We start from the raw sequence: 27796 nt of genomic DNA, 5'->3' as shown, positions 1-27796 counted from the left end.
TGAGCCTGTGCGTTCGGAGCCTGTGCCACGCAACGGGAGAGGCCACAACAGTGAGAGGCCCGCGTGCCACCAAAAAATAAATAAATAAATAAAATAAAATTGAAGTGTGGTTGATTTACAATGTTGTGTTAGTTTCAGGAATACAGCAAAGTTATTCAGTTTATATATATATATATATATATTTTTTTAGATTATTTTTCATTATAGATTCTTACAAATATTCTTATTACCATAAAGTCCTGGCAGCTGCTGCTGTCAGCACAGACCAGAGAGCCCCTATATACGGTGCTAACTGATAATGAAAGACCATCACACCTAGACACTGGCCAGGTTGGACCTATAGGTGCTTTAGAGGCACTGGGTCACACACCCAGAAGTGTGAGTGGGTTAAAGCCTTGTGGGGCTGACTTTGATCTAGGGGAGACAGGATATGGGAGGGAGGCTGCCCATAAATTCTTTTTCCTCCTTTCCCCACGGGACTGTTTCCAATACAAAGAGGTTTCATACTGTCTCTGAAGTTCTACAAGATTAACAATCATCTGTGTTTGTTTTGAAACTGTTGTCAGCTTAACATATGCCTTATATTTATTCTCCCTCCTTCCTGCCTCACTTTTCTTTCTTTTTTTTTCCCCCTTGGATCCTACCCCCGCACACAGCGTTAACCTGTAAGCTTAGGCCTCAGGCTTTATTTCCCAGGTAACCCAAGCTAAGATATCATCCTGGATTCCTTTCTTTTTTTCACTCCTCATATCCACTCCAAGTTGAGATGATTTTACTTTTTAATATATTCTGAATCACTTTTATCCTCCCTTCTGTTTTCATGGCTGTAATCCTAGTCTAATCTACTGTCAGCTCTTACCTAGATTTCTCTGGTAGTCCCCTAACTAACAGGCCTCCCTGTCCTCATCCTTATACCCCTACAGTTCATCCTCCTCCCCTGGGCCTGACTGGTCTTTTCAAAATGTAAAGCAGTTCATGTCTCTTTGTTGCATGGAAACTTTATGGATTCATCACTCATACAGTGAAATCCACACTCACAACTGTGGGCTACTAGTTTAACAATCATGGCTTTGGACTACCTCTCTGGCCTCGCAATCCCCTTCCTCCTTCTTCTATAGCCATGCTCGTTTTCTTTTCTTGCCTTAAAAAATGGGGTGTTTGATCCTGCCTTGGGCTCTTCCTTTGTCTGGAATGAACTTCTCCAGGTTTTCCATTGGCTGGCTGCTTTTTGTCATTCAGCTCTCAGCTCAGGTGCCTTCTGACAGAGACCTTTTTTGACCATGCATTCACCCCCTATCACATCCGTCCATGTGTTTTTCATCATGGCACTTAACCATGTTTTAACTTAACGTTTGTTGTCTTTCTGTGCCTTCTTCACACACATATACAGTCTAGAATGTAAGCTCTAGAAGAGTAATAGGGTCCTTTTATATCTTATTGAATGCTGCATCCTCAGTACCTAGAATACTACCTGACCCAGAGGAGTAGTCTGCTCTGGTGCTCAATAAACGTTTATTAAATGAATAAGCTGGTAACTATATAGCTCATTAAACTTGATGCTACAGTAAATTACAAATATAATTGGGAGCAAAGTAGCTAAACTCCTTGATATTTCTATCTGGTAATAAGCGTGCTGACTTATTGGGCTTGATCACCAGCTGTTCTTTTTTTTTTTTTTAATTTATAAAAAATTTTTTAACATCTTTATTGGAGTATAATTGGTTTACAATGGTGTGTTAGTTTCTGTTTTACAACAGAGTGAATCAGCTATACATATACATATATCCCCATATCTCCTCCCTCCTGCATCTCTCTCCCACCCTCCCTATCCCACCCCCGCTAGGTGGTCACAAAGTCAGCTCAGTGCTTTGTGGCCAGCTGTTCTTTACCTCGTTGTAGGTTATTATCTCACCCCACCCTTGGGCAGTCCCTGGAACTATTCTCTCTGCTTCCTTCTTTGTGCTAGTTTGCTTGCATACTGTTAAGGTTGTCCTTAAACTGGCTGAATCAGACTTTGGTCACTTATTAACCATAGTGACTTTAAGTTTTTATCTTTTAATGTTGCCTATCCAGCAGCTGCAGTAGGGCTATGCCTGTTCAGTCTGTTCCAAACCAAAGTTGAATTAAGAGATACACTGTGGAGCTTACGAGAGACCATTGATTTATTAGGTGCCAACTTTCCTGTGATCCAAAAGTGGAGGAACTAGATGGTGCCACCTTTCATTTGTAGGCCAAGAGAAGTAAATCAAAGAGGAAATGAGAAATGAGGGAGGGGAGGGAATTCACCAAGCCGACAGTAGTGAAGTAAATGCCCACCAGTTCTTGCTTCTCTTTAGCCAGTGGAAAGCGGCTCGCTTGTTCCTTTAAACCTTTGTGTGCCTGGGTGAACAGAGTACGTTTCATTTGGCAGTGCCTCTGCTAACAGCATTGGCAATGTTTTCAAAACCAAAACAGTGCAACGGGAAGAGGACAGTTTTCTTTTTGCCTCAGATCTGTGTATTTGCGCAGATTTGCACGTGTGTTTGTATGTATGGGCATGTTTGCATGCCTGCCTAATGAAAAGAGAAAACAGAAGTAGGGATGGTCAGTGTCATCTTGAACTTCTTGGTTTATTTTGTACTTTGGGACAACTTAAACTTAGGTGCATAAGCAGCTTTGTGGCAGTGGGTGGGGTGAGCCCGTCTGATTCTTAGGAATAATGCTCTTGGCATTTTGGGCAGGACGGTGTCTTGTGCAGGATTGCCTTTTGCCTTGCAGGATGTTAACATCCCTGAACCCCTGCCACTAGTGCCTCCGCGTCTTAGTGACAACAAAAAAGTCCTCTATAAATTGCCATACATGCCCTCCATGGGGTGATAACTGCCCCTGGTTGAGTTAGGCAAAAAATAGGACTGAAAGAAAAAAAGACATTTGACAAATGTGGCAGTTTAACAGTGGCTGGCCCAAGTAGAGTAGGTGTTGGCAAACCTTAGTCTATTTTTATAAATAAAGCTTTACTGGGACACAAACATGTACTTTTTTTTTTTTTTCATTTATATATAAGCTTTTATTTTTTTATTTATTTTTTTAACATCTTTATTTGAGTATAACTGTTTTACAATAGTGTGTTAGTTTCTCCTTTACAACAAAGTGAATCAGTTATACATATACATATGTTTCCATATCTCTTCCCTCTTGCGTCACCCTCCCTCCCACCCCAAACATGTACTTTTGTTTGTGTATTGTCGGTGGCTGATTTTGTGCTACAACAGAATTGAGTAGTTGTGTCAGAGACAATATGGCCCACAAAGCCTAAAATATTCACTGTATGGACCATTACTACGCTGACCCTGGCTTTAGGCCCTTCCTCAAAAGCCACAACAACGCCTGAAACCTTAGACATCCCAGGGTCTTAAGGTACCTGTAATTTGAATCTCTTGATTCTTTCTACCCATATTGCTATTCCCCTAGTCTTGGGAATTTCTTGTGATTTCTGTACATGGAATGGTGAGATGAAACAAAGTAAGAATTAAGGTGTTTGCTACTTTTGTCTTAGGGTAGAATTTGTTTTTACATCTTTCCATCTTTTTTTTTTTTTTTTTATGTATTGTAAGCATGCTAGCTTCTGTCCTGTTTTCATGTCTTCCATGCTTTTCTCTGCTGCTTTCCAAGACTTCTCTTGGAGAAGTAGGACAAATGAGGTAGGTAGAATCTGTGATATTAGCACTTTCTATGTGCCCGGTCATGTTCTGGGTGTTGTAGAGAATACAAGCAAATCCACCCTTTGGTCCCTGAACTCGTTAGTAAAGAGAAGATAGGAATACATGGAAGAATTAGAGAAAAATTAAATGAAAACAATATTGGGGTAGTTAGAGAAAGCATTGGTCATGTAGTTATAAGAGGTAGCTTCAAATCCTGGTTTGTGTAGACTTAGTACCATGTGCCTTTGGACTAGTCCTGTAGTTGCTCTCTACTTTTGTTTCTTCCATCAGTAAAATGAAAACAAGTAATACCAATCTTTTAGGACTTTTTTGTGAGCACTAAGTGAATTAACTTTTTACGAAAATAATTGTATGTTAAGTAATTGTATGGAAAGTGCTTTGTAAAACATAAATTACTTTAGAAATATAAGTGTGACGGTGTGGTCAGTTAAGTGGTACTCATGGTCTTCATGAGAAAAGGGGATTTTCACTTGGTCTTAGAGGAGAGAGAGCCTTTGACTAGATGAGGAGGGGGAGGAACAGGAACCTAAATGTTCACATGTTTGTACACTGAGGAACCCACATGAACAAAGGAGTGAGATGTAGGTAGTGACGGGGCAAGGACGCAACTAAGTGAAGCAGAGGTATGGTGGGGAGAAAAAAGACTGGACAGATAGGCTAAGACTGGGAGACATAGACTTGCTACTGTTAAATACTGTGGAATTTACTACTATGCTATTAGTTAGAAAATTATGAGTATAAAGATTATTATGAAGCAACAATTTAATTTTCCAGAGAAAGAAGGTAGAACATAACATACTTCCAAAGTTTTTCATGTTGTGTCTATAATAACATTTGGAAATATTATTTAGAGACAAGCTTATAATTACCTGTAATATGCCTAAGAAGTACAAACGCGTTTTTTTAGGTGACACAGTTAATGCTTTTAGAGGTAATACCATTAATACTTAGTGGATAATAGCACCAGATAACTAAATTTCTTTAATGTTGTATATACATTTTGTTAAAAACATTATAGATGATAACTATAAATAATCAAAAATGGGTATTAAATTATAGTAAGCATTGTTGAGTGTATATACTTTTTTTTTTTTTTTTTTTTGCGGTACATGGGCCTCGTGGCCTCTCCCGTTGCGGAGCACAGGCTCCGGACGCGCAGGCTCAGCTGCCATGGCTCACAGGCCCAGCCGCTCTGCGGCATGTGGGATCTTCCTGGACCAGGGCACGAACCCGTGTCCCCTGCATCGGCAGGTGGACTCGCAATTACTGGGCCACCAGGGAAGCCCTCATATACTTTTTTTTCTCCATTATCTATTACGTATGAAACCTTTTCCAATGTTTTTCTGAGGTGTACCCTACATGGTCATGCAGATTTTGTACTTTAGCAAGTTGCTTGATTTAATTGCTAATCCTTTATTTAGGATTTTTACATTTCTCTTATGGACTAAAAATTCTTCAGTGATCACTAGGATTAATTCTCATTTCTCAAATAATGTATCTTTCTTAGGACAAAAGTGTACTTTATTTTTATTGCTAGATTCTCCAAATATGCTGAAATGCATTAGGACTCTGAAGACTACATTTCTAATTGTGGAATTAAAACTTTTGGATTAGTCAGTGGCTGCTATTTTCCAGTCAGGGCCCCTCCCATACTGTCCCAGTTCGTCCTGTGTTAGCTGATACAGCTGCATATACTTTGGTGAGCAAAATACCTATTGCATTGTCCACATAGAGCTTTTAGTTTAAATAAGCACAGAGATAAATATAGTTTCAAATAGTTTTACAAAGATAAATGACCGGGTACCATGAGCCAGAGTGATTTAGATAAGGGGTCACAGAAGGCTTCTCCACTGAAGCAAGAAGACAAATGATTGAGTTAATCCAGGTGAAGGGAGTTCTACTTATTGTTTTGCCTTTATTGTGATTTTATCATATTTATCATTAAAATAAGGGAACTACTGATTTATTTGTAAATATTTTTATTTAATCCAAATTATACTAGAATTAATTTCTGGTGAATTTTATTTTGTGACATGTATGTGTATGCTAAACGAATGAGTAATATAGGTGGTAAAATATTTCAAATGATTTTTGTATCTAAAGTAAAAATTGGGATATTAAAATGATGACTTTTTAGATATTTTTCAGAAAATTCTCATTGCCTAGTGTAGCAAGGAGTAGAACAGGGTAATTGCTTTCAATACAGTAGCAACTAAGAAACATCCTGTACTAGTTAGACATTGGCATTGTTGTTTCAATTTGCTTTGGAAAATGACCTTTATTCAGGGTGTGTGCACTTCCATGTAATTTCAGAGGACCTTCCTACTGTTTCCAGAGTGAACTGAGCTGCCGTAAATTGTTTGTTCTTGTCTATAATAAGTTAGAAGCTTTTAAAGACATGTTTGTTCTTTTGTGTAAGTAAATTGTTTAAATTATTACTGAAAGTAGACTTTATGACTTAACCTAATCCTGTGTCCACATTTTTCAATAAGTGATAGTGACTAAAATTCAGAGCAGTTTAGTAGTTAGTTCAGCAGTTAGTTTAAAGTATATTTATATCGTGTCTCTTGCTCTTGCCTAGTAAAAACATACTGGGACTCCAGTCTGAGCATCATCTCAATACTTCTTCCTGTTTCAGATCCCCTTTCCTTCAATATGACTGTCTTGAGAGAATATGCAATTAGGCAGTATATGTTTTTCTTTCATTGTTTTTGCTTCTTTTTTTCTTCCTTTCTGAGCCTGTCTGAAGTTGCGAGAAGTTCCTTACGATGAATGCTCATTGTATGTAACTGCACATTATTTTCTCCTTGCTTTCTTCAGAATGTTATTCTAAATTCTAGACAGAAAAACTCAAAGTAATTTATGGAGGGTTTTGTTTGTTTGTTTGTTTAATTCAGGGAATTGACCATTGTCTAAAACTCGGAACCTGATCTACCTACATTGGAAGTCACACGATTTTCAGTCAAATCTCAACAAATTTCAACATCATTATAATTTCTCTATGAACGCTCCCACAAAATCAAGGAACCAAACTAAACTTTAATTTCAAATATTATATACTGAACTTCCAATAACAAAATCTAAACTAAGCCAGAAAAGTTATTTCTATCATTAAACATTTAGGGGAAACAATGATTATAAATATTAGAAAACACAATATAAAATAAGGTGAAAGCTTTAATGTTCTTTAAAAAAATTTTTAAAAAGATTTATTTATTATTTATTTATTTATTTTTGGCTGCGTCGGGTCTTAGTTGCAGCACGCAGGATCTTCGTTGAGGCATGCAGCATCTTTTGTTGCGGTGCAGGGGCTCTTCTTTGTGGTGCTCCGGCTTCTCTATAGTTGTGGTATGCGGGCTCCAGGGTGCTTGGGCTCTATAATTGTGGCATGCAGGTTCCAGGGCGTGTGGGCTCTGTAGTTTGCAGCATGTGGGCTCTAATTGAGGGGCGCAAGCTCAGTAGTTGTGGCGCGTGGGCTTAGTTGCCCCGCAGCATATGGAATCCTAGTTCCCTGACCAGGGATCGAACCTGCGTCCCCTGCATTGTAAGGCGGATTCTTTACCACTGGACCACTAGGGAAGTCCCCTTTAACGTTCTTGATGATATAGTTTTTAGTAAGGAAATAAAATGATGAATCATATATTCGCTGCTGATTTACTGAACTGTAGCTGTATAGGAATAGCTTTTAAATTTGTTTTGGTATTTCCACATGAGCACATAAAATTGTATGATAGAAGTCTATCATGATATTAGTGGAAAGTGGTGATCAGTGTGTTTAGTTACAATTTATTTGACATTGACAGAAATGCTCTAACATTTCTTCTTAAATACAGTCAGTCCTCATTCATGGATTTTGGATTTGTGAGTTCACTTACTCAGTACAATGTATTTGCAACACCAAAATCAATACTCATGGTGATTTCCCATCTGAGTTCCCAGCTGAGTCAAACTAGGCAATGGTCTCTCTGCCTTTGTGTTTTACCTCTCATAGTGAAAACAAGCGTCCTCTCTGTGGTCTATTTAGTGTTATGTTTTCCACTTTTTTTTTGGTGCCTTTTCTTGACAACTTTGCTGTTTAAAAAAGCCCCCAAGTATAGCACAGAAGTGCTGTCTAGTGTTGTTAAACCCAAGAAGGCTGTGATGTGCCATATGGAGAAAATACGCGTATTAGGTAAGCTTCATCCAGGCCTGAGTTCCAGTGCTGCTGGCCACGAGTTCAGTGTTGGTGAATCAGCAATGTGTATTAAAGATGTCTTTAAAGAGAAACGGACATAAAACAGGGTTATATGTTAATCAATTGATAAAAATGTGTCCAGAGGCTCGCTGGAACTTAACCTTAGAACCAATGATTCAGTATTCACTAATTCAGTCTTTATGGTGACTTTTTTTTTTTTTTTTTAATTTTTTTTTTTGCGGTACGCGGGCCTCTCACTGTTGTGGCCTCTCCCATTGCGGAGCACAGGCTCCGGACACGCAGGCTCAGCGGCCATGGCTCATGGCATGTGGGATCTTCCCCGACCAGGACACGAACCCATGTCCCCTGCATTGGCAGGCGGACTCTCAACCACTGCGCCACCAGGGAAGCCCTATGGTGACTTTATAGAACAAAACTACTGGGAATGGGAATCAATTATATCTAGAATAAAGCTTTTGAGTTTAGCAGTGTTTTCATGTAAGCAACGTTTCTTTTGTCAAGAATTTAAATAATCAGGACAAGTAATTAAAATTTACTTTAAAGCTGCGTAAAATCTGGCAGTGTGATTCAGCAAAGATAAAATTATGTTCAACATCATTTGTCATTTGTTATTTCGTATTCTTCTCCCCTTACTCAAATTAACTTAGTATGTTAATGTCTTGTATCTATTTTTACTCACTGAACATTTATTTAGTGCTTTTGTTAAGCATTGATGCTACAAAAAAAATATTAGATAAACATCTTTTGGAGGGCAACACAAAGAGAGAAGCTGTTTTGATATGGAGTAAAGAGTACAGTTTTAGAGAGTTCCTTGGATGATATAAAAGGAGGGTGTTTAAGTAAGTGGGGTAATGGAAGAATTAAAGTGTGTTTTACAAGAGTTTTGGGAGGAGATAGCATCAGAACAGTCATAAAAGATAAATGGAAATTAGCTGAAGAAGGAGCAGAACAAGATTCCAGTCGTAGGAATCTGCATGTGCAAAGCCAAGAAGAGGCCAGAGAAAATCTCTCCGTTTGGAGTATCAAAAACAGGTCAGTAGAACTGGAAGGAGCATAACGTCCACCGTCAGTGAAAGGAGTGTCTAGAGGAGAATGGGGATTTGGAGCTGAGACATGTCTATCGGATGTCGAGTTAAGTTTAAGAGGCCTGAACTTGAGTGTCTTGAAGGTAACCAGGAGCTATTGAAATATTTTTATGAGTAGGTGAACTCATCAAAACTATGTTTTGGAAATTTTTTTCTGAGGTAGAGTAGAAAATGGATTGGAGTCAGGCAAGACTGGTCTCAGGAAGACTGCTTTATTGAATTTTTGACCATCCTGGAAGGCTGAGGACCTACACTAGTAGCAGTGACAGTGGATTAAAGGAATTGAATTAGAGAATTGAAGACTAATGTAACCTAGAGCAGGGAAAAGTATAGTCAAGAATGGCTTCAGGATTTTCTTAGTGACTCAGTGGTGCTGTTCTTTAAGTCAGGGATATATGGGTAGAGTAAATTTGGAGTAGAAGATGATGGTGAGTTCAGTTTAAACACATTGTGTTTGAGATATGTCAACCACCTCTTTTTTTAAAAAAATAAATAAATTTATTTATTTATTTATTTTTGGCTGTGTTGGGTTTTCGTCGCTGCGTGCAGGCTTTCTCTAGTTGTGGCGAGCGGGGGCTGCTCTTCGTTGTGGCTCAGGCTTCTCATTGCGGTGGCTTCTCTTGCTGCAGAGCACCGGCTCTAGGTGCACAGGCTTCAGTAGTTGTGGCACGTGGGCTCAGTAGTTGTGACTCGCAGGCTTTAGAGCACAGGCTCAGTAGTTGTAGCACACGGGCTTAGTTGCTCCGTGGCATGTGGGATCTTCCCGGACGAGGGCTCGAACCCAGGTCCCCTGCATTGGCAGGTGGATTCTTAACCACTGTTCCACCAGGGAAGTCCCTGTAAATCACCTCTTGATCTTATATTCCTATATGAGTAATCTTCTCATTTCTCTCTTTGGTATTCACAGAAAAACTTCCCAAGTGAGTCATTCACTGTCCCTACTTTTTTACTTCCACTTCACTATTCAGTCTGGCTTCCATTCCCACCATTCCAACAATACTGTTTTGGTCAGTGTCACCAATGACCTGCATGATATTAGAGCTTTCTGAAGTATTCAGTACAACTCGTCACTCTCTCCGTGACAGACTTCTCTCTTGGTTTCAATAAAATCACACACACTCCTGAATTTTCTCCTTCCTTTCTTTCTCTGCTTCTCAGTCATCTTTGCTGGTCCTTCCTTCTTTGCTTGACCTCCACATTTTGAAAACTCCAGCCCTGGTATCTTTTCTCTTTCTTATCTAATCTCTTCTGTAAGTGATCTTTCCAAGATCCATGGTTTGTTTAATTTATTCTTAAAATTTTAAATGAAAAGATAAAGGCAATGAAATATACTCATGATTTTTAAAAAGCAAATGCAGTAATAACAAAGGATAACAGTGAAGAGTCTTACCCTTACTCCTGTCCCCTAGCCTATTATTTCACTTTACCAGAGGCAGCCACAGTTACCAGTTTCTTGATATCCTGCCAAGATAATCTTTATATATATAAACATGTGGATCTATAGATCTTTTTTTTTTTTTTTTTTTTTTTTTTTTGCGGTACGCGGGCCTCTCACTGTTGCGGCCTCTCCCGTTGCGGAGCACAGGCTCCGGACGCACAAGCTCAGCGGCCATGGCTCACGGGCCCAGCCACTCCGCGGCATGTGGGATCCTCCCGGACCGGGGCACGAACCCGTGTCCCCTGCATCGTTAGGCGGACTCTCAACCACTGCGCCACCAGGGAAGCCCTATAGATCTTTTAAAACATCATTAATGGTAGCATTCTAAATATAATATATATACCATTCTCTCCCTTGTCTTTTTAACTTAATACATCTTAGAGATCTTTTTGTGTGTGTGTGTGTGTGTGGCTGTGTTGGGTCTTCGTTGCTGCACATGGGCTTTCTCTAGTTGTGGTGAGTGGGGGCTACTCTTCATTACCGTGCACGGGCTTCTCATTGCGGTGGCTTCTCGTGTTGCAGTGCACGGGCTCTAGGCACACAGGCTTCAGTAGTTGCAGCACGCAGGTTCAGTAGTTGTGGCACATGGGCCCTAGAGTGCGTGGGCTTCAGTAGTTGTGGTGCATGGTCTGTAGAGTGCAGGCTCAGTAGTTGTGGCGCACGGGCTTAGTTGCTCCGCGGCATGTGGGATCTTCCTGGACCAGGGATCGAACCTGTGTCCCCTCCATTGGCAGGCAGATTCTCAACCACTGTGCCATAGGGAAAGTCCTTTTTTTTGTTTAATGGCTGTGTCGTAAGTCTCTTACTATCCAGACTCTTACTATCTGAAATCAGGAACCAGAAAGATTTGGATATGAAGGGATACTTGTATTTCATTATATGATGTTCTAAAATGTATTTAACCTTACCTCTTTTGAAAAAGAATGTTTTCATTTTTAATTTTTATAAATGATATAGTGGGTATCCTTTCAAAGATATACATGTGCACACATACAGGTCAGTCCAAGAAAGATATATAGAAATGGAATTGCTAGATCCAACTGGATGTGCAGTTAAAAAAACAGTTTACTTTTTTTCCCTTTTTGTTTTTGAGTATATTGTTATCAAGCAGAAAACTTGGCTCTTAATGATTGTGTGCATGTGTGTATATAGAAAGATAGGGGACATGCTTATAACTTTCCATTAAAAACTGTTTTTTAACTTTTTATTGTGAAAATTTTGAAACATACAAAAAAGTTGAAAATTACAGTGAACATCTGTTTACCCACCACCTAGATTCAGCATTGTTATCTTTCCATATTTGCTTTCTCTGTATACTTTTTATGAACCATTTAATAAGTTGCAGACATCATGAAAGCTTATCCCTGAAAACTTCTATATGAATTTTCTATCAATAAGGACATTTCCAAAATAACCATAATATAACTAGCATGTAAGACAACAATAATTTCCTAATATTTGTTAGTATCTCATACGTATTTAGTTTTGCAGTTGTCCATAAAATGTTTTTTATAGCTAATTCTTTGGCTGAAGATCCAATCAAGACTCATGCATCATTATCGGTTGTTAGGTGTTTTTAGTCTCTTTCAATTTAGAGCTGGGTCTAAGACTACATACAGTTAGTGGATCATACTTTGTATGCCATCTATTTTTCTAAATAAAGTTTTGTTGGCACACGGCACCACTCATTTGTGGTGTGATGGTTGCTTTCACACTAGAGCAGCAGAGTCAGGTAGTTGGAACGGAGACTGTCTTGTCTCCAAAGCCTAAAGTATTTACAATTTGGCCCTTTACAGAAGAAAGTTTGTGGACCCTTATTTAGAACATTAGAACAATTCTCTCACCTTTAAAAGTTTTTCCCACGGCATTGACTTTTTGAATTAACTAGGCAAATTGCTTATTAGACTGTCTCACACTCTGGATTTGCCTGATTTTTTCCCTCTGGATCATTTAATTTTTTTTCCCTCCATCTCTTGTATTTTCTGTAAACTGGAAGTTAAGTCAAGCAGCTTCAATTGAAGTTCAGTATTTTTTTGCTAGAATATTCATGGTGTTGTTTACTTTCTGTTGCATCACATCATGATATGTATAATATCTGGGTGTCCCTTTAGTGATGCTAAGGTCAGTTACAGCATTCAGGGGAATATCAGCCTTATCTTCCATTGTACAGTTCTGCATCAATCTTTTCCCTAATGGTTTTAGCATCCACTGATGGTCATCGTTTAGATCCATCTAGATCCATTATTTCATAAGTGATGATTTTTAAAATTCTAATATTTCTCCTGCATTTATTAGCTGTTTTTTCCCCCCGTTAAGAACTTTCCTTCATCAGTATTTGTTTAGAGGTTTATTTTTATGTTTAAGTTGTTGAAGGAAAAAAGTTTTTTGTCCCTTACAAAGGTTTTGAAAGTAGTGTTCCTGTACATGTCCTTTTATTGTTTACAGTAGTTTAAAAGTAGTTGTTCATTTGAAGTAGAGCTTTTAAGTGTATGTTTGTGTGTGCGTGCATGCACCTGCGTATATTTTGGATACTAGATTGAGGGAAGAAGATCTGAGAGGCTGCTGCTGTATTTGTTTTTCACTATAAGGATTTCCCCTTTTTTCTATAAGACCAAAATTTTAAAATTATAATTCTAATTGTTAAACACCTAGGCTAGTTTCAGAGGATTAAACAACCTGAATATGATTTGTATTTTAGATATAATCTTCTTATACTTAAAAAGTACTAGTGTCATTTGAATTCTTGATTGGTTTAGAGATTGCTAATTCTGATAACTAAACCAACCTGGAACTGTCCCTTTTACATCTGGCATATTAATAGAAAATCTGAAGGGGAGTTGTGTAGATGAGTAAATATAATATTTATTTTTCCCTCAGTGGCTCTTTTTCTTAATTAAAAGAAGTCAGTTTGAGTGATATCTTGAGTTGTACAACCTTCCTTCTAAGGTGATCTCATTTCCAGTCAGTTTTACATCAAATATAATACGTGTATTCTGTTTGACTTCCAAAATACATTTTTTCTTCTTTAGTAATTATTATTTGTGGCACACTTTCTTCCAGAAGAGAATTGTAATGGCCAAAGGGTAACTTTTCTCCAGCTTTATTGAGATATAAGTGATATATAACACTGTGTAAGTTTAAGGTATACAATGTGAGGAGTTGAACATGTATATATTTCAAAATGATTCCCACAGTAAGGTTAGTTAACACATCCATCACCTCATAAAATTACTTTGTGTGTGGTGAGAACATTTAAGATCTACTCTCTTAGCAATTTTCAAGTATGTGATACAGTACTGTTAACTAGAGTCACCACACCATGCTGTGCATTATGTCTCTAGAACTTATTCATCTTATAACTGGAAGTTTGTACCAAAGGGTTACTTTTAATATCTAACAAGGGAGGATCCATTTGGAGCAGTAGTAATCAGTCTTTAAGTATTATGCTGTAGAGGGAAGCACTTGATGATTTTAGGACCTGAGAAGATGTTTTGTGTGTGTGTTATATACATTATATTAAAATATACTGGAAGGGTATACAATAAAATGTTAGCTATATTAACTATGGTTATGATCTTTGGGTGGTGAAATTGTGTCTTTAATTTCTCTGTGTGTGTGTGTGTGTGTGTGTGTGCGCGCGCACACGTGTGTGCACATACCCACACCCAGTTTCCTCTGTTATCTGGTTCTTCTCTATTTGTATACCCAGGGAAAAATTTTTTATGTCAAAACAGGTATCATTTACTCAGGTAAAGAATATAAGGAAGACCTGATTTAAGAATATTTTTTGTTTAAAAAAATACTGAATACCAATATAAGCCACCAGTGCAATTTATAATTGCCAGCACAGATTTGCTGTCTTAGCTGCCTTAAAAGATGTACATGTGCAGCTCAAGGAAGGAAGAGGTCCATTGGAATCTGCAGGCCCTGTCTTCCTCCTTCTTCCCTTTTCCTCTTCTCTTCAAGCTGTGGTTTTTAATCCCTGTTTAAGAGTCTGCCAGTAAAGTTCAGACTTTCTCTTTCCTTCTCTGTGTGTTTCTTTTTTTTGTTAAGTGCAATACCAGGTGAAGTCCTTGTATCTTTTCTCTCCATCCTTTTTTAGAGGGTCTTTTGGCTTAAAGGAAGCTGCTTTATCTGAAGGGGCTGGGAAAGGAAAAACTAAGAATGGGCCCCTTTAGGCATTAGTATTTGAATCCAAGCAGTGTGACCTGATAGGTGGTGATGCTACAGAAGGAGCTAGTTAATTAATTCTGTAGAGTTGATGGTGTTTTTTTTTTTTTTTTTTTTTTTGCGGTATGCGGGCCTCTCACTGTTGTGGCCTTTCCCGTTGCGGAGCACAGGCTCCGGACGCGCAGGCCCAGCGGCCATGGCTCACGGGCTTAGTTGCTCCGCGGCATGTGGGATCTTCCCGGACCAGGGCACGAACCCGTGTCTCCTGCATCGGCAGGCGGACTCTCAACCACTGCGCCACCAGGGAAGCCCGATGGTATTTTAATAGAATAATTGGAATTCATAAATAAAGAATTTTAATGGTACCTGAAAAGATACTTAAATGTCTTACTTTGAAGTGCATTTGGTGGGTCTAAGCTAACACTGACATGACAATTACTTAAAAATAATTGTGAGCCTCAGCCTCCCATTCAGGGTAACTAGAAAGTAATGGTGGGACACAGGGGTTTAGCCAACATGTTTATACCACGTGCTAAGCACAGTTTGTGTGGAGAATTGTGTGCCAGCCACGCAGGCCTGTGCAGGCCAGGCTAGTGGGTATAGCCTGACTCTGCACAGAAGTGCCAGGGCCCGTGGAAAGCAGAGCAATGTATGGAGCACTCCAAAGGGATCTCTGCGTGAGACGGAAGGAGGAGCATTGAAGGACAGCGGCCGGTGAGACGGCATATCTCCACTATTACTTCCCACTTGGGGGACCCTGGCTCTAGACAGGTGCTTCTTGAGTTTGGCAAAATCCTTGATAGAGAAGTAATTTTCACTTAGTGAAGCTCTTAAAGATTTGATTTGTGTCCTAAGAATAGGTCTGTTGCAGGCAGAGACAGGGGAAAACATACAGCATTGTGGTAGCACATCATAAAAATGAGGTGAATAATGGTCTCTCTGTCTTCAGGTCATTGGTAGTTGCTAAAATTCGAGTAGTCTTTCACCCAGAGTTAAACAGTCTTCAAGCAAATATCTCCTCGGGGCTCAGCAGGGACCCCTGTTAGGGAAGAAGATTAACAGTGGTTCTGCTAATCATCTCTGCGTATTCAGATGTGGTTTGTCTGGAAACAAAGACTGCCAGCCATTGTGGGGTGAATCTTCAGCTTATTGTTATATTGATAACTTAGCCTGCTGCTACAGAATAACAGTAGCCATCGCTACAACCCACGTGGCAGTTAAGGCAGGCTTTCTGTAGTGCACTTGCGCTCTATCCACCCTCACCCCTGCTGCTAGCCGTGGAGTTGGCAGTGTGGCAAAATTATTCTAAGATAGCTGCTGCCCTTTTGCCGTGTGCCATGGTGGCACAGGACCCTGGAAATGGTATTGCCGTTTGTATTATTTACTAGTAAAGGAGTGCTGTAGCAAGGTGGAAGCAGAATGTCCTTTTTAATGTTTTTCAGCTGTGTATTTTCTACCAAATTCTGCCTTTATTTCTTTAGTTTTCTGCTCCCTGCTTAAATAATAATCAGTGCAGGTTAGCCCACATTTTGATTGCTATGTTTGGTGTGGATCTTCACATAAAAAGTAGGAAATTATACACTGGAATACATAGTGGAAAGGAAGGGTAGCAAGAAGAGATTTAAGAGAAGACAGTACATGATAGGGCTTAATATCCCAAGAGAGATCTTAGCAGTGGCTCTGAACTCTGGTTTTTATTAGCATAACTTTGGGAACTTTAAAAAAATACAGATGCCTGGGCCCTACTCCAAGAATTTGTTTTCATTGATCTGAGACAGGGACCAGCATATATGTGTGTGTGTATGCGTGTGTGTGTGTTAGTGTGCATGCACGTGTATTTTTTTCCCCTCCAAAACCTCCCTAGATCATCTGTATGTAGCCAGGAATGAAAACTGGTGGATTATATATTTTCTGTTTAGTTCTAGAAAGGAGAATGAGTAGCATTGAGGGGAAGGTACAGGATAGAAGTTTCAGCTCATTATAATGAAGAATATTCTAGTAATTTGAACTTTGTCCTCCTAGAAATAATCAGGTATACATGAGTTAACTGCTTGGGAAGGATGCTGTGAAGGTGACTGCTTTGGATAATGTGCAGGACTTAGTCATTCCTTAATTTTATTTAAAAAAAAAAAGAAAGTGCTACTGTGCTTCTGCATGGAGTATGCTAAGATCAGTTTGGGGCATATTCAGTTTGAGGTGTCGATAGGGAATCTAGTTAGAGATGGTAGCTCAAAAGAGAGTTGTGATTGGGAGGACATCAGTGAAAAGATGATAGTGGAAATCACTGTCTTCATACTGTTTTTCATTCATGTGACCCATATCTTATAAACTTACCACTTATTGATAGTGATAAATAAGACATGGTCCCTGTGTTCTTAGAGCTTATAGACAAAAAATCTTAAAACTGAAGAATCTTTACAGAATGACCTGGCAACATCTTAAATTGTCATCTCTGTCAGCTAGATTGCTGCAGTAGAGCCAAGGGTTGTAATTAGATTATAAGTTCTTGAGAGAAATCCTTTGTAATACATCTGAAATGAGTGACAACACGTGCAGACATTGAGGTTGGTGAAAGAAAGAAATTCTGGTGGTGATTTCTTAGGCCAGAAAATAAAGTCTTGAAAAATTTCAAAAGTCTTTTTAATTTAGGTTTTGCTTTTTTCCTCTTTTGCTGTCCTTTCCCTTCATGTCTTAAATTTTCCTGCTTTTGTAACATCACCATTATCAGTTCTTGAATAGAGATATTTCTTGGTAAACAGTTATTCCTTATTTTCTGATTTTTAAATTTGGTCATGTACTCTCAAAGACATACTGAAAATATAATATTAATGTAACTTTAACAACCATAGATACCGAGAGGCGATTCAGAAGTGGGATGAAGCACTACAGTTAACCCCAAATGATGCTACCCTGTATGAGATGAAATCACAGGTAATAATTATGAAGAATTTCCCTTTCATTATGAAATTGCACTCACTATGTCCGGTGAGCGGTGATGAACCAAAAGAGCATTTCCTCCCATTTTCTTTCTTTTTTGAATAAATTTATTTATTTAATTTATTTACTTTTGGCTGCATTGGGTCTTCATTGCTTCGCACGGGCTTTCTCTAGTTGCGGCGAGTGGGGGCTACTGTTTGTTGCGGTGCACAGGCTTCTCATTGCGGTGGCTTTTCTTGTAGCGGAGCACAGGCTCTAGGCGCGCAGGCTTCAATAGTTGTGGCTCTCGGGTTCTAGAGCGCAGGCTCAGTAATTGCGGCACAAGGGCTTAGTTGCTCAGCGGCATGTGGGATCTTCCCGGACCAGGGCTCAAACCCGTGTCCCCTGCATTGGCAGGCGGATTCATAACTACTGCGCCACCAGGGGAGCCCCATTTTCTTTTTTAAAAAATATAGTTTATTTGGGAAAAACATACGTCACCATATTATTTATGTCTGTTCCTCATGCGTCAAAGTAGAAATTTGTTTAAAACACTTCACAATGAAGCTAACTTTCATTTTAACCTAACTGCTTAAGATATGAGCAGATGGATGTCTTTTAAAAAGTCATTGGTGATCTCTTAAATGAGTGAAATGTGTTAGCTTTCCTTGGAAAGTAATTGTAGTGGACTAGCAATAACGCAGTCTCTTCAGAATGAGGATGGATTGGATTCTAGGTGATGATATTTCTCTAAAAATGGCATAGTCCATAGCAAAAGGTCAGAATAGACTCGATTTATTAATATTACAAAAATAACATTTCTGCTTAAAAATACAGTTTTAATATTTTGTGGGAAAGTTCATAAAGAAAACCTCTGAGCACTCGTATTAGGTTATCCAAAAGATGTTGAAAATCTCAAAACAGAGAATTAAACATACTTCTGGCAGGGAGTGGTTGCAGTTCAGCATTGATCCACACACCTAGCATATCTTTCAGATGATGATCCCCAACAGGGCACGTCCTTTTTCAGCTTTGATTGTAGTTTATCCAGGAAAAACCCAAATAAATTATTTCCACTGAATGGAGTGCCATGAGGACCTTCATTTGGATAAATCTTTAATTTTTAATCCTAAATATATAAAAGATAGGATTTGTGGCAAGCTATATGAAATGAGTTGTTTTATTTGGAACCTGATAATGATGGTGTCACAAATCTTATGAAATGCAGATGGGCAAAATATTATAGATAAAAGCCAGTCCTTTCCCATCAATTGAGGTGTAGATGGTTCTGGAACTCCCTGATTTTTCTGATATGTGTGATTTGAAGAGCCCAGTTGTGGGGAGGCTGGTGGGGTGTTTAAATGATTTTTATAGCAGAAAGATGTTCACTAGGGACAGGATGGGTAGTTGAACAAATTTAAATTTACCTAGTTTGACAGCAGGACCTGGAGTTCCCTAAAAAAACACATTGTAAGTAGAATAAATAGAAGGGGAGTTGGGGTTCAAATCGCTGTGAGCCACCATGGCCAGAATATGACCACCTGGTTTTGACCAGATGGACAGTAGGTTTCAACAGTTGAAAAGGGAATGCTTTATATTTTTCATAGTTATTTCAGGAGTAGGAAGAATATAATTTTTAACCCTGAATAGCAGAGAAGGGGGTCAAACCCACTAAAATGTTATATTTTCCAGACGAAAAATATATTTTTAAAAATGAAAAGAGTTGTTTACATACAATTATCCATTTTTTCTTTTTGGCTAGTGTTTAGTTTGCTAATTTATGAATATTACTGATGGGTTTTGTTTCTTCTTTTTTGGCTATAGGTCCTAATGTCTCTTCATGAAACGTTCCCAGCAGTTCATGCTGCAGAAATGGCTGTCCAGAGAAATCCACATTCATGGGAATCTTGGCAAACTTTGGGACGTGCTCAGCTTGGACTAGGAGAGATAGTCTTGGTAAGTAAGTCAGATTATTACAGTGATGACATTTTATTTTGACATGCTTTTCATCATCTGAACCAAAAAGTAAATAGTCATTTATCAAGTGTACACAAAAAGTAAATAGCAAATAACCTTTTAAAGGTATTAACCCATAAACACAGATCAGTTATTACCAAGCATCTTTTTCCATTACAGATATCAATTATATCAGGATCAGAATATTTTTCAAGTGTTTGGCATCATGGGAATTAAAAAAATATTAACATGAAATGTAGGCATTTGGTAAACTTTATTTCAATATAAAACAACTTTTAGGTTAGTTCCTTGCATCATTAAATTTACCACATTATAAAGTGGTATTAGTATCACCATGGAGACAAAAACCACTAAAAGATTATGTTGCGGAAGGAAGAAAGTGAAATACGGGAGAGTAATGGTGATAAATATTCAGACTGAAAAATTGCTAGGCTTAGTGAGGGGAGAAATGGGGAAGGGCAGAAGCTTATGAAAATGAAATACTCATTGTGTAAAGTTTACTCTAAACTGGTACCTGATGCATTTCTCACCTTGTCTGGACTATACCTTGTAGGTAGCAAAGGCTTGGTAGGTCAGAGTTGGCTGTGAGCATTGTCCTGTTTTTGTTTTTCTTTTGACTGAACTATATATACCTGACAGCTAATTTCCTAAAAGACTTCTGTAAATCTAATATAGTGGTGCCAGATTTGCTCTTTGTCATCAAAAATTAAGATTTTTCATGCGTTTATTAGCTTTTTACAGTTAAAAACAAAACAAGCAAAAAATCCCAAAGAAGTTTCTTTAAAGGCTAAAATTATTGGTAAATCCTGAATTTAACATTACTAATAATGGCTTTAGTCAGTTGTAGATAACTTAGATTTTCTGGTACTCTTGTAAATATATCATTATTTCTAATTACCAAAGAAGGTATTTGTCAAATTCTCAAAAATCATAAGGAATTTTGATGAGAAAAGGATTGCTTAAAGTAAAGTAACTTAAAAATGATAATCTGAAATAAAATTCACAGTGATGGAAACAAGTAAAACCAAAGGTTGTTTTCTTTCCTTGCCATTTAACATAGTCATCTTTCCTCTTTTTTATCTGAAGACTTAAATCATATCAGAGTTGGAAAAAGAAATTCAAGGAATTTAGTTTTCTAACAGGTTAACAGCAAAACAAAAGTCTATTCTATGATACTTTTTACCCATTTCTCCTTTATTAAAAACTTACAAATCATTATCTGTTTTGCTTATAAGTACCTATGGTAATGGGAAAAATCTCTAGGACATAATGTTTAGCAAAGATTGTCCTATAAAGAAAGAAAATAGGGCTTCCCTGGTGGCACAGTGGTTGAGAATCCGCCTGCCGATGAAGGGGACACAGGTTCGTGCCCCGGTCCGGGAAGATCCCACATGCAGGCCTGTGAGCCATGGCCACTGAGCCTGTGCATCCGGACCTGTGCTCTGCAACGGGAGAGGCCACACAGTGAGAGGCCAGCGTACCAAAAAAAAAAAAAAAGAAAGAAAGAAAGAAAATAAACTGCAGGTGAGACAACAGAGATACTTTGAATAAAACAATAAAAGTAAAATTATTCAATATTTTAAGTTTTTAAAATAAGAGTACCAGTTGTTCAACTGTTATTTTTTCCACTTGATATATTTCTTTCTATTTATATTGTGAAATTCTTGGAATTAAAAGTGTTTTTTCCCCCATTTAATACAGTTTTAGGGCTCTACTTGAAAAAAATCTAAATTTGTAATTTTTATGTAAACTTAAGCCGTTCTTTTGAAATACTAGAATGGTTTAAAAAATAACTTTACTCATTGTCATAATGAAGGGAACACTGTAAAAAATATATTGAAAACAAGCTAAAATTTCTAACATCTCACAATTCTTTCTACATATACATATGGAAAAAAACATAAGAAAATACATAGGTAAATAGAACAGGCAGTAAATTAAAAGTCAACAGTTGTATATACATCTATGGGTATTTAGATTTCTATGCGGAGCTGGGTGTGTATGTTGGAAAATATTCATAGGCTTAGTTTGTTTTTCATTTTCTAATTCTTTGGGATATAAAGTTAGGTTTTTTTCCTTGAGATCTTTTCTTTTTTTAACATAGGCATTTATCATTATAAACTTCCACTTAGTTTTGCTTTTGCTGTATCCTACAGTATCAGGATGTTACATTTTAATTTTCGTCTCAAGATATGTTTTAATTTCTCTTTTGATTTCTTCTTTGACTCACTGGTTGTTCAAGAGTGTGCTGTTTTATTTCCATGTATTTGTAAGTTTTTCCAGTTTCCTTCTGCTGTTGATTTCTAGTTTTATTCCATTGTAGTCAGAAAAGATACTTGGTATGTCTTCTTAAATTTAAGACTTGTTTTGTGACCTAAGATGTGATCTCTCCTGGAAGTGTTCTGTGTGTTCTTGAGAATAATGTGTATTTTGCTGCTGTTGTATGAATCATTCTATATACGTGTTAGGTCCCTTTGGTCTATAGTGTTGTTCAGATCTTCTGTTTCCTTATTGATCTTCTGTCTGAATGTTCTATCCATTATTGAAAATGGGGTGTTGAAGTCTCCTACTAATACTTTATTGCTGTCTATTTCTCCCTTCAGTTTTGTCAGTGTTTACTTTATATACTTAAATGTTCTGATGTTGGCTGCATATATACTTATAATCGTTATATTTTTCTGGTGAATTGACAGCTTTTATCATTATATAATGTCCTTCTTTGTCTCCTATGACACTCAAGACGTGTTATCATTATTGTGATCTAAACTCTTGGCTTCAAAGATATGCATTCCTGGTACCTTTCTTATCATGGGTTAGCCCAAGAAATCGCCAGATTTATATATTTGCTGATCTGCTGAAGCTGAACAATGCATTTGCCTTGTTTTGAGCCATCATATCAGTACCTCTGTTTTAATAGACTTTTAGTCCTCATCAACAATTTGTCAGACACTTTCTTTTACACTCTTTGACTCTTTTATTTTATTTTTTTTTTACTGTAACCATCATCTAGTGGGTAGAGAACAGCTCTGACTTCCATCTTTACATTCTAATACATTGAGGAAAAAAAAAGAGAGAGATGGATATTGTGGATTATATTAAGTACACTCCTTTTTTAAAACTAAGCAAACAAAAAAGTCTGACCTTTTCTCCTCCCTAGGCAATTCGAAGTTTTCAAGTAGCCCTTCACATCTATCCAATGAACCCAGAAATATGGAAAGAAGACCTTTCTTGGGCAAGAACGCTCCAGGAGCAGCAGAAGGTAGCACAGAGGATTAAAAAAAGTGAAGCACTAGCAGAGGTAACACATGTCTCACCAAAGTCAATTCCTGAGTATGACTTTGAAAGTGAGGAGATTGTAGCTGTTTGTGCAGCTATTGCTGAAAAACAGAAGACAGTTGCAGCAAATAAAACAATGGTTATTGTGTCGGCTTCTGGGACTGTAGAGACTGTGACTGAGAAGGAAGATGGTGCTGCTCCACCAGATGGCTCTGTTTTTATCAAAGCCCGATGAAGCTTAGCAGGAATCATTTGAATCTATCTTTGCCACCTAAATTTTAGCTGTGGGGGCATTTAGAGAAACAGGGCAAAACTCCTGTTTGTAAAATAAGTTTTTCAGATGAGGCATATAGAAACTAAATGGAAGAATTATTGTGTAGTGTTTGGACTCTGCTTTGATAAGCTATGATTTCAGCTTCTTAAGATTAAAATTCTGAGTACAGTGGTTTTTTGATTAATAAGCTTAATTTAATCCAAATATATAAGTGAATGCATTTTAAAGATACAACTTGCAAAGTAAATTCTCATAGTGAATAACTTGATGGCCAGTGTTATTAAAATATTGACTTGTTGGCTTTTATGATAAAGGAAGTAGGCTTCTTTCCATGCTAGAAATACACTGCTGTTACTCTTTACTCTTCTTTTTCTCTTCTTTCATTAGAGTAAGTCTGTCACAAAGCTTGAATCTTTTTGACATTCATTTTGATTCAAGGTTGTCATTTGGTTATATGTGGGATCCTTGAAATTTTTCTGAAAATGCATGCAAATGTGTACATTCTGAATATTTTCTGAAGTTTCTCTTAATTCTGTTTTGTGCTTTTGTTTTGACTTTATAACTATTTATAACAATGATAGTTGCTAGTTTCAGTATTTGTTAGATGTGTGAAATACTGATAAATGTCAGAATCATGGTTTTATTTTTTAAATTATTAAAGTAGATAGAGTAGTCCTTAGCACCAAGTGAGTCATTTTTAAGATGTGCATTTTTTAAAGCAAACGGCTCTTATAGATACATCATAACAAATTGCACTGCTGTTGTCCCAGTCAAAAGCAGTTATTTTCTTTTCCTTATTTTTACAAGATTAAAACCCTTGAAAATAACTTATCTCTTGATATAACTTTTCAGCTGATGGTTTGGAATTCCTTTTCTTTTTTCTTTTTTTTTTTTTTTTTTTTTTTTGGCAGTACGTGGGCCTCTCACTGTTGTGGCCTCTCCCATTGCGGAGCACAGGCTCCGGAGGCACAGGCTCAGCGGCCGTGGCTCACGGGCCCAGCCACTCCGCGGCATGTGAGATCTTCCCAGACTGGGGCACGAACCCGTGTCCCCCACATTGGTAGGCGTATTCTCAACCACTGTGCCACCAGGGAAGCCCTGGATTTCCTTTTCTACTTAACTTTTCTGGAACTACTCAGTGAAATGAGAAACAATCACAGTTTTAAATAGCTATATTATACCTTTCTAAAAATTGGGAAAGAAAAAGTAGAGATTTATTAAAGTGCCAATGAGTGAATACCTTAGGCACAACATACATAGAAACTGAAATGTGATTTATGGTTCAGTCCCATGAGTAGAAAGGATATATTGCAGAATATATTTCATTGAAAGGCCACAGTCACATCCACAAGTCAATACTGTCATTGCTAATGTTAATTGTTATTTTTATGCCACATATATGTTAGTACAGTAGAACTGCTGTGTACTGTTACTTCTGAAACTCAGGAAGCTATTATTGGTTTAAAATTAATTTTATCCTTGTTAGAGAGGAAGTAAGTTATTTTAAAGAATCTTACCTTACCCTCTGAGGGCATGTACATGTAATAGTGTACATTTTTCTGAGATGATTTAAAAACATTTCTTTTAGTGGAATGCTTACCTCGTTTTTTCAGAGTTGGAGAAGCCAGAACTTGCCTTGAAAAGTATTATATTTTTTCCCCAAAGTTGTATCAGAAAGTTAGCTCTGGTTAAAGAAGTTAGTTTTAGAAAGATCCAAAAAACAAATATTAATTATATTTTATTTTGTTTAATAAGGCATATTCTCAAAGGGCAGATAGTTGGGTATCTAGAGAAGTGAGCACTTACTATTTCGTACGTTGTTTTGAGTAATGGATGTTTATTGTATAATTTGTGAATAAATAGTTTTTTTCTGCTTTTAAAGGTTTGCCTATTTTGTGGTGTTAGCTTTTGAAAAATTAGATTGATTTATTTAATTCATTTCTTATGTGAAAATAAAATATGTAAGGCACCTTGTATGGTGTCTTGTGTATGAAGTACTCAGTAAATGCTAGCTATTTCTATGAAGAACTTGAATTGGTTTTATTTAACCTCACTTTCTTCTGATTTTAAGAAAGGAGAAAAAAAAAATAAAGAAAGGAGAACTTTGTAATCTTTATTTTCGTGAAAGTGAGAAGTCACTACTTCTGATACTGTAGGACAGATGGCTTTCAGTCGAGGACTCTTCTTGGTGTAAAGTCTATACCTCAACCCAAAAGAAGCAAGACCCAGGATGGAGTGCATGTAGCCACTAAATTCTGTTTATGAACCTAGCGTTTCCTCTGGATTGACATCAGTAGGCCAGGTTTGTCTCTTCCTTACACAGAGATAAGACATAAGATGGTTTAGATGCAAGACGGAGGAGAGAAAGAAATAGTGAATTATGCAGAAGGAAGGCAGCTCATTTCTTCAGGCCCCAAAAGATGCTTAGCTAACACTCTTCTGTGTGTGAAGAGAAGAATGCATACATTATTTTACAAGGATGTGAATACCAATAGATCTTTACCAAGCTTGGTAACTATAATAGCAAATTCTTTTGAATCTGAGAGAAAAACAATTGATGTTCATGATAAAGGTATAATTAAATATATTTAATATACTTTCTGAAACAGCACTAAACACTAATATTATATTGAACATAATTTGTAGTATTCTTGTTGGAAAATTGTATGGCATAGACACTCATTAGTCAGAACCCTACACATCCAGACCATGCCTGATGATTTGAGAATCATATATTATTCTCTAGACAACAGGTTCTTTTTGTCGTTGTTGTTGGTTTTTGGCCACACCAGTGGCACGCGGGATCTTAGTTCCCCGACGAGGGATCGAACCCACACCCCCTGCAGTGGGAGCACAGAGTCTTAACCACTGGACTGCCAGGGAAGTCCCGACAACAGGTTCTTAGATTATAGAGTATTTATCTTAAATGTGCTAACACTACATAAACATTGAAAAGTCATGCAAGGTATATAGATCACGGAACCTGGATCTACTTTTTATTTTATTTTTTTTGAATTTTTGAAATTTTATTTATTTTTTTATACAGCAGGTCCTTATTAGTCATCCATTTTAGACACATCAGTGTATACATGTCAATCCCAATCACCCAATTCATCACACCCCAACCCCCACCCCCTGCCATTTTCCCCCCTTGGTGTCCATACGTTTGTTCTCTACATCTGTGTCTTAATTTCTGCCCTGCAAACTGGTTCATCTGTACCATTTTTCTACGTTCCACATATATGTGTTAATATGCAATATTTGTTTTTATCTTTCTGACTTACTTCACTCTGTATGACAGTCTCTAGATCCATCCACGTCTCTACAAATGAACCAATTTCGTTCCTTTTTATGGCTGAGTAATATTCCATTGTATATATGTACCACATTTTCTTTATCCATTCATCTGTCGATGGGCATTTAGGTTGCTTCCATGACCTGGCTATTGTAAAGAGTGCTGCAATGAACATTGGGGTGCATGTGTCTTTTTGAATTATGGTTTTCTCTGGGTATATGCCCAGTGGTGGGATTGCTGGATCATATGGTAATTCAATTTTTAGTTTTTAGTTTTTTGGGGTTTTTTTTTTTGCGGTACGTGGGCCTCTTACTGTTGTGGCCTCTCCCGTTGTGGAGCACAGGCTCCAACGCGCAGGCTCAGCAGCCATGGCTCACGGGCCCAGCTGCTCCGCGGCATGTGGGATCTTCGCGGACCGGGGCACGAACCTGTGTCCCTTGCATCGGCAGGCGGACTCTCAACCACTGCGCCACCAGGGAAGCCCTCATTGTAGTTTTGATTTGCATTTCTCTAATAATTAGTTGGATCTACTTTAATTGGAGCCTATGTACAAAATTTTATGGTACTCAAGTACGAAATCAGCTTTTAAATTGATATTGTATGTCAAAACTATAGTGAAGACTTTAAAAAAAAATCTTTGTCTCAGAAAACTAGAGTTTCCAGGATTATAACTGACCAGTTTGAAAATTATACTTTATGTAATGATGTCAAAAGCTTGTTTCCCTTCCTTTCCCAACAGTAGGAAATTGTCAATCATTTCTTTAATTTCAGGTTTCATGAGTCAGAACCCCTTCTAAATTGACTCTGGACTTTGATTTCATGACATATATGTATCTAAATGAGCTGTGAATTGATACAAAAACCATAGTTCTATAATTATCTTCAAATAAATAGGTATATTAAGTGTGTTTTTCCTCAGAGGTTATTATGAAACTGATGGTGTATTTTGTAATTGATGGCATTTTAGAATTGAGAAAGTAAGGTTTTTCTTTTTTTAACCAATAATAAAATACACAAATTTGTAAATGATTTACTCATTACCAAAGTAAAATGAAGTGTGTCACTTCTGCCACATGCTTTTAAATATGTCCACTTGAATGGAAGAGAAGGGATGGCCCTATAGCCAGTGTACCATGAATTGTGCCTTAATGTGTGTTGTGTGTGAACCTCACTTGCTGTGTGTGCAGGGTGGAAGAAAGGGTGAGAAATGCTGGTCTACACTTTGTTGGGAAGGCAGAGGGTGGGGATGGTGCTGCTTTGGACATCCATTAACTAAGAAATTGCAATCTCTTCCTTCCCTCCCCTCTCCCACCTCACCAGTAAAGGGAGTTTAAAGACCTGGACCTACAAGCCCCTTTCTGCCTTTTTTTTCTTTTTTGGACGTGTCATGCCTGCAGAGAGCCTGTGTTGTGGTCTCTTGCCAGAAATGTTGTAGGTTTTGCAGTGAAGACTCTGTCCCTGCGAGGGGA

The 27796-nt window shown here is 37.7% G+C and overlaps 1 protein-coding gene across 3 annotated transcripts in view; it reads left to right on the top strand.

Annotated features, from left to right (window-relative positions):
* The window catches only part of TTC33 (tetratricopeptide repeat domain 33), a 33821-nt gene extending 8908 nt beyond the window's left edge, over nt 1–24913 (top strand). For all 3 annotated transcript variants that reach the window (XM_067030923.1, XM_067030921.1, XM_067030922.1), the window contains exons 3-5: nt 17439–17520; nt 19330–19461; nt 22640–24913. In XM_067030923.1, the coding sequence (XP_066887024.1) occupies nt 17439–17520; nt 19330–19461; nt 22640–22993 (568 nt within the window). In that variant the 3' untranslated portion in view covers nt 22994–24913. The remainder of the gene's footprint in view (nt 1–17438; nt 17521–19329; nt 19462–22639) is intronic.
* Nucleotides 24914–27796: the final 2883 nt, after the last annotated feature.

Source organism: Kogia breviceps, chromosome 4 (genome assembly GCF_026419965.1).
Source record: "Kogia breviceps isolate mKogBre1 chromosome 4, mKogBre1 haplotype 1, whole genome shotgun sequence".
NCBI classification, from domain to species: domain Eukaryota; kingdom Metazoa; phylum Chordata; class Mammalia; order Artiodactyla; family Physeteridae; genus Kogia; species Kogia breviceps.
Note: the sequence above shows the minus strand (reverse complement) of the source record. Positions and strands in the feature narration are given on the sequence as shown.